Source organism: Osmia bicornis, chromosome 4, assembly GCF_907164935.1.
Source record: "Osmia bicornis bicornis chromosome 4, iOsmBic2.1, whole genome shotgun sequence".
Taxonomy (NCBI): domain Eukaryota; kingdom Metazoa; phylum Arthropoda; class Insecta; order Hymenoptera; family Megachilidae; genus Osmia; species Osmia bicornis.
The window spans coordinates 5,302,286-5,314,375 of NC_060219.1; the positions used below are offsets into that span (position 1 = coordinate 5,302,286).

Genomic DNA, 12,090 nt, shown 5'->3' on the forward strand with positions numbered 1-12,090 from the left:
CCATCAGTCGAAAATGTACAACTATACGAGTTTCGAGTATGTTTCAGCCGATGGACAGTGAGCTTAAACCCATAGTGGTTTATGGTAGCTCGTAATGCATGCTCCGGGAATTCACCGCGTATAGAAATGTCGTCTGAGGGTAACGATACACCATACATATCTGTATAGAGCGAAGGGAAAGCTTGGATGTAATGAGAGGAGATTTCGGCGGTTACGTTCAGGTGGAGAGAAATCTTTCGGATTTTTATGGTTTTAAATCTGGTCCGTGATACGAGTCATAAACGGGGTGGACATTTTATGGGGCCTTATAACGTGTAATTGGGATTTATACCAAGGGCGATGGAATATACGTAAGCAGCTGTATAACGTAAGTACCTATGATATTTCCGCAATAACAAACGATATAAAAATTTACGCTTCACGTTTGATAGAAAATATCCTAAACTGTGCGGCCTCGTCATTTTCTTTTCTATATAGAAATTATTTCGCATTTTGACATAGAAATAAATGAGGATTCTAAGAACATCATGGAAACTTTCCAGAAATGAACTTCTGTTGTTATTTGCTTCGATTTTAATATCTCAAAAGGAAAAAAAACCAATCATTTTGTTAATTAATAAAAATTTGTTCTTTAGAGCGCGAGAACTTTGATACGCTTTAGGTGATATTATTACTAACACTCTCCCCTCGGGACAAATTATCCACCTTCTGATAAGCAAATACTTCTGCTGGTATTTGCAAATGTAATTAGCGAAATGGAATGCTGGAGTGTATTTAATTATAATAAGTTTGCCCCTGTTAATTGAAAGTACTTGCGGTGTAATGAAATTTTTCCCGTCTTTTGTGCGTTCACAAAACACGGAAATTAAACGAGACATCAACGTTAAACAGAATTTAAAGGAACGAAAATGAACAGGACGGTACGCGATGCTAATGCGTCGGAGATTCTCGTTTTCGCGTGAAAGGTCACGATTCAGGGAATCAAATTTATGATATGGTTAAATAAATGGAGGTACAACGAAATGCTATTTGAAGATCTAGATATCAAAGCTGGTAGATAAAATTGCAAGGGACCATTCTTTTATATACAGAATAACGCAAAAAATTAATTTATACGAGAAAAATTTACGTTTGCAAATGATCTGATATTAGTACCCAATAATTTTCTAGATATTTCAAGAATCCTAGCAATCCGAATAAAACGCAAGGGATAAGGGAAAGCTATTTGCGATTCATGCGGAAGGATATCAATATTTTTTTAAACCATAAGCAGTGGAAATCCCTGGAAAGGAAGTACTTATGACGGGTTTACTGGTCTGCGGCTGTGTTTCTACGGAGATAGGGAAACAGAAAGCGAAAGAGCTTACCAAGTGACGTACGTTTAATGCCTAACCACCCCTTTCTACCGGACAACCCTTACGCGTAGAAATTATAGCACGAATACACGAAACTACTACTTCGAATTCTACGTCGTAATTTCGACCGATTCATGAATATCCCCATCTTCATCTTTAATCACCGTTCGAGGAGAAATCGAGAGGAGTGTGGCTGAAAATTACTGGGCTGCATGATAATTTTCCTTTTGAAAGACGTCCGGTCTTGTTTTTTAATTATAAAACGGGACACGCGTCGAATATTCAATGGGACGTGTATTTCCGTAAATTTAATGCACAAAGAATGACAAATTAGTCTCTTTCTACTGGCTGTACGCCAATTAGTTGATGAAAAATTTGCCATTTATACAGGTATCTGTTTGCTTGGCGTAATGGAATCTTCGGAACGAAATATTTGCAAATGTTTACCTTTCATTATAGATACCATACTATGTATCGTTGCAAATTTGTAATTATTTCAAGTATGACCATAAATAGCAGACACATTTTTAACATTTCGCTAATTATAAATAATTTTTAGAAAGAATGGTCTGTGATCGCAAGATTAATATATCACATTGATGAAAATTGCTAAAATATATCTCATTCAAACACAAAAGACGAATGTATTTATTTAAATAATGATAGCAGATTCCAATTAATAGCACAAATATATATATATAAGAAGAGTAACTAAATGTAGCCCAGATGAATGGAATATATAAATTAATCATGAATTGAATAAAACCTAAAAACTGTAGTTAGATGTTAAAATTTGTGATAATAATTTAAAATAATTCCATGTTTCAACAAATGAACATTTTAATAAGTTCTATTATTTTTAATTATAACTACTTTCCTCTAGAAAATTCATGCTTTTTTAAATTCTATTTTGTGCTTATTGTGTTTATTGAAAATATATTTTAGCATATCAGTAATATCAATTTACATACGAGAAAAAAAATGGAAATTGTTAAGTACTCACTGCTGGTGTCTTGTTTTGGTTGGTTTCCCGGAGACGTCACCCAGTTAACTTTCATCTCCTGAAACATTTATAATAAAAGAAATTAATAAAATTAAAATTACATTTCCCTTGTATTTGTTTAAAGAAATAGCTCCTTTCATAAACAAATGTTTATCGTAACAGTAGGTCGTAATTATTATTTTTTAACATCCTGGGCAGTTAATAAAGCTACTTCATTCTTTTAATATTGAAAAAAGAAATAACTTTAATCTTTAATTTCAGAGTTTTAATTAACTTTGTAACGATTTTTCTTTGCAAATGTTCGTCACATCTGTAAGTCATAACCATTACTTTTACAGCACTCTGTACAGTAATTAAAGCTCCTTGGTTCGTAAAATTTTAAATTTCTAAAGCCTCATAACTTAAACATCATTTTTTTTTAAATTATATGAATTTTTATTTTAAAAGCGTAAGTGGAAAATTAGTGCAGAAAATATTTCCAATTTCTCTAACAAGAGTTAATAAAATAATATACAATTATTAAAATTAAAACTGCACAAATTTACAAAAATATATTACATTTATAATATAATAAGATTATAGCAAAAATTTATTCAAAAGAAAGCGTAGCATAAGAAGGTAATATACCGAAGACAAACAGATTTCGAAGTTTGTATTTCGCGCGGTTGCCGGTAGGTTGTGATTGAACGACAACATTGCTCGAAATCGGCACGCGAACAAGATTTCGAACGAAACAGGTTGTCAGTCGTTCGCGAGTGGTGTACCGTAAAGGTTTAGTTCTGTGCATGAGAGAGTGGTTCAAAGACTTTCGGTGTGACAGTAAACAAACTCATCGAATGATATCATCAAGAGGATAGTGTTTGGAACTTACGCAGGAGCAATAACCTCTGAGAGTCGACTGACGCCATGGCAGGGCATCTGATTTCGGTGAGTTCACACTGTATTAACAAAAGTAAATTCTATTTATATAGAATCAGGATTCTATCATTTGCAAACACGTTTCTTTAATTCCTTGTTAATTCTCTACATATTTGTGTGACATTGAAGAAACAAATTTTTACTAACCTTTGTTCTTGTTACTCTCGTGTGGAACGAATATATTCAACTACCAATGTTTATACGAAAAATTCAATTTACACCACTAACTAGATAGATAATTACGTATAAATAGATATTTACACTAGTTGAAAGGTTTGATTTGAGTAATAATTTCGTCTTTCTAATAACTTGCACGACGCGAGTGCAAAGAACCAGGCGCTTAGAATGACGTTCTACTTTAGCGCATGCGCAGTTCAACATGGCGTCCATTTAGTACATTTTTAAATTACTGCGCAGTATTTAAATTTATATGGGACTCATATTATTCGTTTTTTTTAAATGAAAAACAGAGCTTACCATTATTCTATTCAATAAATATATTATAATTCTTAGAGTATTTTTAATAAAAGACACTAGATCTTTTAAAAATAGAATAATTAGATAATAAATTATTAAATATTAGATTTCCATTTCGGATTGATTTCACATGGAATTGAATGGGGTTAAATCAATATGTTACTAAAATTATAAAATCGCTGACCAAGTTAGGGCAGTTTACAATTGGACGTTGGTGAACTGATCGCGAAACAATCCCGAGCATCATTTCATATTTCGACACGTAAAATTTTGGCATAAAAGATCGCAATAAAAGAGGAAAAGGGATCGGTTTTCTAGGGATACAAGACAAAACACAAGTATACGATCAAATTTATATCGTTCGGTTCGCAAGTCAGACACCTTAAAACGGTTTGGCTGATAAAGCAGCTACGGTTTCTCGTTGTACGAACGAAATCTTGCTGAGAGACGAGCAATTCCGTTTATAGAGAATCAGGTTGGTCTTTACTCGCGAAGACGGCTGGTAATCCGTAGCAACAGGAAGCGGTATCACCGCCAAAAAGACGTCGGCTGGCGGAAATGGGACGTGTCGGGGTGTCGTCGGGTCCTAACAGATCCCATAAACTGGATTCTTTATGCATCGCGATGTACCTAGCCGTGACGTTGCAGATACTCGGAAGATAGTAAAAGTCATTTCGTTAAAACCACTTACAGGGATGGGAAAGGATGTAGTTCGAAAGTAGTTACGGCTTCTTTTTATCATGTTCAATTTCACATATTGACAGAAATTATTAGTTAATAAATCAGTTACTAATTAATACATAAGGAAATATAAATGGACTATAGGCATTCAATATTCATATTTTAAAATAAATATACGATAGAAATTTTCAATAACAATTTGAAACAATCCCTTTTGCAAAAATGAAAGCTACGAATTATGGTTACATGGTTTATTTTATCGGACGATTATTGTTATTACATCATTATTAATTCACATTTAATACATCAGTGAAGGTAAAACGTGAAACATTTAACTGCATTGATTTTTAAATGCAATTAATGAAATTATTACTACCGAATTAACCGTGTATATTAATTAATGTCGCATTTAATACATGTTCTGTATTTAATGCAGTTGAACGATTAATTTTCCGTATTTACTTTACAAGCTGGGTATTATTCAATTTTAAATAAAGTGGTCGTTTATAATAAACAGTATATTGAATATATATTTGTATTAATTATCATTATAAACTCTTGTCATTTGCAATGTAATATTACAATATTGGTTAAAGATATGGAATCACTGCTTAATGAAATTATAAAGTGGGATTTTTCGAATTTCTAAAGCCTCTAATTATCAACTTGAAATGATACTTTTGTTGTGAAATGAAATCTAGTAAGGGTGCAGTGTATAGGTAAAGGGGTGGAATAATGGTGAAACCAGTGATATCGTAAAATCTTGCTAGCACTACTTGTAGACAGACTTAATGGAAAAATGGTGTCATCCATGCAACCATACATCGTCGACAGTATCAGTAGTGTTAATTCGGTACACGCGACGCGTGTGCTGTTGATATTGAATCGTTACTTCTCATTTTCTTAGCCGTCTATGTTAATGACTTTGAAATTCTTCGCATAGTGTATATCCTGAAAACTTCTTGAAACAGTTGGATGGAAGATATTTAGATGTTGAGTGAATTATTCTAACTAACTAATTAATAATTAGCTATTTGTATAATTATGTTAATAGCCGACATTTTTAATTAACAACTGAATAAAAAATGCTTAGGTGTGGAGTGAAATGTTTTTAATAATTGTAGAGATATTCAATAACTTTATGTATTAATGTCGAAGAAACAATATTTCACTTCCCTCTTAATATTCATTCGCAGATGGAAATGAATATTTAGTTCTTTTCCTTTCTTCATTCGGAAACTGATATTGTAAAAGTTCAATTAATATGGTAATATGGTAAGTAATAGACAGAAACAGTTTCCTCTTCTTACGGTTCTATGTTTCTTTTTAAAACGTACCTTGAACCTTTATATTCTTTATTCTCTTGAGGCTATCAAATGTTGTTTTAAAAGAAACGTTCTTGATACAAAATGTGTACACTATTTGGAATCACAAAAAATATAAAGGGTAATAATTTAAATAAATAGCTGTAAATAATTTCTTAAATAATTCTATTTTACTTGGCTAACTATTGATTATCTTCTATTGTTTATTTTCCATTCCATATTTTCCAAGGAAAACAGTATCTTCCGTCAGAATTTGTGTTCGTGAATTGCGGCTTTCTTCTTTAATTGAAATTAATTCTATAACGGAGTTCTTCTTTTCCATTCAATTTTCAAATTGCCTATTTTCCGGCATTATCCTTTGAAGAACAATATTTTAACGTCATATCCGTTGATGTTCTTTTTACAATCGCCTGCGGGAAACGATGCTAACTACGCTCTTCGGAGTTTGATATAATCAAACGATAATTGAACCGAATTGCAATGAAAAGTGCAAACGGAAGCAAAATACTGTGCTCGATAAAGCGTTTGCGCCGACGAGATGCTTTGTTCGATTACCAGCACGCCGCAGCTTTGTGAAATACTTTATAGATTATATACGTATGTAGGTACATGTTTCGCGTACAGGAAAAGGAAGCTACACCTAACTGGCACAATAAACGACGTTAATACTCTTTGCTGTTATACTGGAACAGTGCATACGATAATTAAATATGTAATACATCGGTTCGTCACATAATTTATTCGCGTTTTTATTTTAGATTTTAATAACATTTTCATTTTCGTTGATTTGTTTTCGATCGTTGAAACTTTTATCTAGTTTTCGTACGTTTCATTGAACAGGTTCCATTAACTGGTATTTAAATTGGTATTAATTGGTAGTCAATTGATAACTTCGATCATTGTTGAAAATGTAATGTTAGATTGACAATGAGTAGGGAGGAAATTCTGCCGACATTTTCTAGCGCAAAAGCAATGTTTGGATAGTACTTGAAAAATGGCACAGACCACAGTAGCTGAATACTGTAATAACAGAAAACTTATGTTCTCTACCAAACCGATATCCGGCCGTTGTCGAATGAAGTATAAAAGGAACGGAGAAAAGTATTCGGTCCTTTTAAACCCACATGAAAAATTTGCTCGGTAAAAAAAAAATTGAAATTTAACTGCATTTAACATGGTCCGCCTTTAATCAACGCTACCAACTTAATTTGGTCGGATAATCAAAAAATGACAAAGCAAAGAGATTCTGGAAATTTTAAGCTGCAAATTAATGGGTTAAATTAACCTATTTATTCTTAGAAGTTGAAAATATATTATTTCCAAGATATTATTTTTAGTGAAGTGAATAAAGATAAAGATAAAATTATAAAAAATAATAATTATTCAGAATCTAAACATCGCGAACATAATATCATTAATACTTAACGCCCACATTTATAAAAAGGCACGTGCACCCAACGTTTAAACGCATTTTCGTCGATACAACCGAATGAATAATTCATTTCCTCGTCTGTTGGAAATTATAAGTCGATAATCGGATCAACTGCCATAAAATCAGGTGAACACCGTTGCGCGATAATCTCTTCCTTTGTCGAAGCCGAGTTTTAGTTGTGCGTATTCAGCTTAATACGGGCATCGAAAGTTCAGTCTTAATAAATGCAAAAAAAAAAAAAAAAATAATACACGAGCTGTTGAAAAAGTTGTTTCGTTATCCGAAACTTTTCATATACCTGGCTACATACGCACACCTTTCGAGAGTTCTGCGAGACTAGTTGCGGCAGATGCGCGGCAAAACAACATGAACAAGTAATGTTACGCGAGGAAACTGCGGCGTGGAAAGAGGCAAGGATAAGGAATAAGTTAGTAAACGAGTGACTATATAAGTAAAGAAGCAAGTAAGTTAGCAGAGAGGATGTGGGTGTGCCCAAGACAGTCGGGCCCGCGGCGTGTCCGCAGCAATTTGCAACTTTTAATAGTTGGTCCGGGTTGCTAGCCCCTTCTTTTATAGTTTATACAAGCAGTGAGTTTATATGCCTTAGTTTTGCACAGTTAATGTGACCGCGGTTCGTGCCCACCCTCGCTACCGGATGTCTTATTTATGCTGACTGCGCGCATCCTGCCCCGTGGTGCAGAGATTCGAGCCAAGGGTGCAAGGTCAATCGTGATTTTTGAAACCTAGGCTCTCGAAATGTTTAATAAAAAATTTTATTTAAATTTACATAAATTAACGATACCATCTTCTCTTTAGAAGTCATTACTTAAAGCATCAAAGATTCTAAAATTATAATGGTGCTAAAACTACCACCTTATCCCACGTTCTGGTCAGCAAAGAGTACGAAACTCCAATAAAACGAGTCAGATTCGATCAGAAAAATTCCTTGGCCGAACACGGGCACTTTAATGCAAGGCTTAGACCACGATTACATATCGCAGACCCTTTAGGTTTGAGTTAGTAGCCACTGGCATCGGCGGGAAGTCGGGTAGAAATTGCAAGCTGCTGCATTTTTGACCTTAGCCAGCCTGTCGGTCAGATATTTATTGTCCTATTATCGTGATTGATGCACGGTCGGCTGGCCAGCGGTCCGCTATCTTATATAAGTAACATTTAATGGCGTATGGGTCGTTTCGGACTTTCACATGATGAAGGGAGGCCGCTTGTCTTGTTGTCGTTCGACATTACGGGGGCCGGTTTTGCCGCAGCCACCACCCCATGTGCTCCACAGGGTTGCTTGCACGTTTTCTTATACTTGTATCTTCTTATTTTCCAACCACATGGCGCCATTAGTCGCCACGGCACCAACGACGTTTCTCGCCTGCCTCTGGTAATAAGTCACTGAAATACTATCGTAAGGAATTTACGGGATACAGGGTTACTTTTCCTTAGCGATACCATGCAACCACGTAAGTAGGTACTCTGCGCCACTCTTTGCTAAACTCACAGACGATCCTCCTTTCTACCTACCGGTTCTGTCATAAATTCCCTTCCAAAGTAGCGATACCAACGTTTCGTTGAATATAAAGGAGCTATCGAGCAAGTTCCTCGTCGTTTGTGAATTTCTAAGTTCCCTTGCAAAGTATACACGTGTTCGGAAAATCCTTCCAAATAGGTAACTTCATTTGTTCATTATTTATAAATATAACATATTATTCTTACTTGGTGGATTAAGATTTCTGAACTCGAAGATCGTAAAATTTTCGAGGTTCCGAATTACCTTTGATGCATAGAATCTAATAGCAATTTACTTAACGTCCACTTTTCACATTAGCGAGAAAGTTTGTCGGTCAATTTTCAAGCAATTTTATATAGTTTCACGGAATTACAATCGATTCACTGTCCAAGCTGAACAGAATTTCCTACATGGTACAGTGTACACAGAAAAAGTATTTCCTTGTGTCAACTTTTCCTCGGCTCTACTATTTATTCATTGACCAAACCATTTACCCGTCGTTGGCGTGCGCCGGGCAACTTTCCATTCTTGTTCGAAAAGTTAGGGAAACTACCCCGAAATCCCAGGTAGCTGAACACACGTTCGAACACTGGGCTCGATTCATGTGTGAGTCCACAGAGCGGAGCAGTTTAAGCGATTCTAGTCGAAGAAAGAACGAGAAAAGTGTAGGGAAGGAAGCGTTAGCAGTATGCGAGTTCTCAAAACCTTTAACGCATTGCCCGCCGTGTCTAAACAACGAAAATTTCCTCGGGGAATCGCGGTTCCTGCAATTTTCACTCAAATTATTTCGTATACCACAGACCTATGCGCGTTTATTTCTCACCTGCAATTGATTTTCTCTTTACTCTTCACTGAAAAAAAAGAATCACGAGAGTAATAGGAGAGTCTATAATTTCCAGAGTAATAAATCATTAATTATTTTTTTCAATTTTCAAGTCGAATTTTAGTTGATTCTGAAATTCGATACTATCTACAATTTTCGCGGTGATTTTTCATCCACGGTGTCATAAAAATTCATGAATTAAGAGGTGTCGTAAATCTTCGCTTTTGAATTTCTATATTTGTATAATTGTCTGACGTTCGAATGAAAATGGCTTGAAATAGATGTCGTATCTCGCATACATCTTCTTTTAATTAATATCATCACCTTGATTAAAATGTTGAGATTTATCCTTAGTGTTTAGATATGATGATTCAAATGTTTCATTCTTTATCAGTCTATCTTCAATTTCAACAAAGTATATTGTATTGAACGAAACGAGAGTTTACACGGTGTAACGGAGGCAAGGGTTATCGCGAAATCTGTGAAGCTGTGTTACAGGGAATAATCTTTCTGTGTACCGGTGGTGGTTGGCAGAGACGGTGATTGCATCCGCCGTGGTGAACTGCGCTTCCGGTCGTCGTAGACCGGAGGAACACTCTGCCACACCGCACTAACCTATGATATATGATTACGCCGTGTGCCCTCCGTTCGTATCATACCTTATTATATATATTATATTACTACCAGCATACTGAACCGCGTTGCTATCCAGTAGGCCCTATACAGAGTGTCTACAAAGGACAGGAACAAATTTACGCAGTGCGTTAATGAGGAACTGATTCATTGCTCATGATTATTGCTTCCATAATTTCAAATTTTCATCTGAAAGGAATAAAAAATTTGGGGGAAAAAGTACACTGGGGAGATTGTTACGTAAAAGTCAGTGTTCCTCTAGTTGGTCGGCAAATTTACTTGAAATGTAGAAAACCGATTTCTAACCGATATACAAGCCGAGTCTCCGCTAAATATGCATCCCATGTGCCTCGTATCTACCATCGCTTTAATAATACAGAATCGATCCTCATAAATCGTATCCGTTCGACTATCACACGCATGTTGAAGCCCATCGTCTACGTGAGCAATTCTCGGGGTCGTACTGTTTCACATTAAAATATGCAAAAGCAACGGGGACGATTGTTGTCGAAAATACGACACTCTGAAATGTAGTAAGAACCGTACTGAATATAATACATGTACTATCATGTATCCTTCTTTATCAATTTTTAATCACGTGTGAAAGTACTTATTAAGTACACAAGATGATTTTTCAAATAGTTTTCTAATTGTTTTTCTAAAGATTTTTTTTACGCTTAAACGAGAACAAGAGTTATTCGGCAAACTACGTGAAATTCATCTCTGTAGCGATTTGAATATCCGTATTGTTGCAAGCCCTTCGCGAAAGAGGATACATAGGTACTTGTTCTTTTTTTTTTCATCATAGATGAAAATTCTTCTTTCACAGAACGCGAAGATGAAAATGAAAATTTATGGCGGGAAACAAAATTCCAGGCGAAATAGGGTTGGAAGGGGGAAGAACCAATTGCGAAATTTGAATATTCTATTCGGTGCAATGTTGTACGTAAAATGATGCAGCCGAAATGGAGTTGACCTAAAAAGTAAATCACAAGTGAAGAAACTGGTTTATGTAAATCGTTCTTCAACCGTTTTGCCGATCGGAACCCGCGCAGATACATCGTGCTACGGTCGAAAAATACACAGAACGGGGAATAGAGACAAAATGCGAGAGAAAAAGAGAGACGAAGATTCGTAATGCTCGAAAAATCGTAATAAATGTATGAACGTGAAAATGAAATGCGTCATTCGGTAGATTTCTAAAATATGCTACGATGTTACTTGAAATTATCTCCTGAAATCTGTCCTCTTTTAACAAAAAATCAGGGATAAATATGATTTTTGACAAAGAGATGTTATCAAGGAAAATTAGTTAGCATTCAATTGACAACACAATAATAGAATGAAATAAGGAGTTTTCGTCTTAAGTAACTGATTACTATTCCATACAAGAGTATAAAATGAAATACAATTTTTTTTTTTTTAACTTACACCGCGTAAAACGTAGTTTGGTCATAGTTGAAACAACCGGATGACGACGAACGATGTGCCACGCATTCTTCACAGAAAGCACGTATGTATTTCGTGAGCTAAGGTTAAGCGAGAAAGCTGGGGCACGCTTTTGGTACGAACCTCTCTTCGTAAGCGCACCCACCCCCGAGGAATGTGTTCCTCTTCAAGTGGCTCTTCGTCTCTCGAAACATTCTAAACGCGTGACCTGCCTCACTTCTTTTTTCCCTAACTATAAACGGAGAAGTTTGAGCTCAAAAATGAATTTATCATGAGGCAATATTGATATGTGCCTATCTTAAATTTGTGTAACTTGTAATTCTATTTTATTTCGGTCTTATGAAAAAATTATAAAATTAGTTTACACTGCTACTTTGTAATTAACTAACGAGAATTACTTTGCTAAAGTGGCAATACGCCATTGCGTTAAGCGTTAATTGTTAACAATGAGGTGTGCACATTAAACTATTGACAGCAG

At 35.2% G+C, this 12,090-nt stretch overlaps 1 protein-coding gene and 1 long non-coding RNA gene across 7 annotated transcripts in view; one reads left to right on the forward strand and one right to left on the reverse strand.

Moving 5' to 3' along the window:
- LOC114879544 (nucleolysin TIAR) overlaps positions 1–12,090 on the reverse strand; it is a 354,927-nt gene that overhangs the window by 203,609 nt on the left and 139,228 nt on the right. For 5 of the 6 annotated variants that reach the window (XM_029194561.2, XM_046285332.1, XM_029194552.2 and 2 more), the window contains one exon: positions 2,359–2,416. In XM_029194561.2, coding sequence (XP_029050394.1) covers positions 2,359–2,416 — 58 coding nt within the window. Of the gene's footprint in view, positions 1–2,358; positions 2,417–3,229; positions 3,297–3,423; positions 3,539–12,090 lie in introns of those variants that run through there. The other variant, XM_029194616.2, reaches the window with a different exon arrangement.
- Positions 3,130–12,090, forward strand: part of LOC114879585 — a 40,040-nt gene continuing 31,079 nt past the window's right edge. The window contains exon 1 of the long non-coding RNA XR_003789927.2: positions 3,130–3,285. This is a non-coding gene — a long non-coding RNA (uncharacterized LOC114879585). The remainder of the gene's footprint in view (positions 3,286–12,090) is intronic.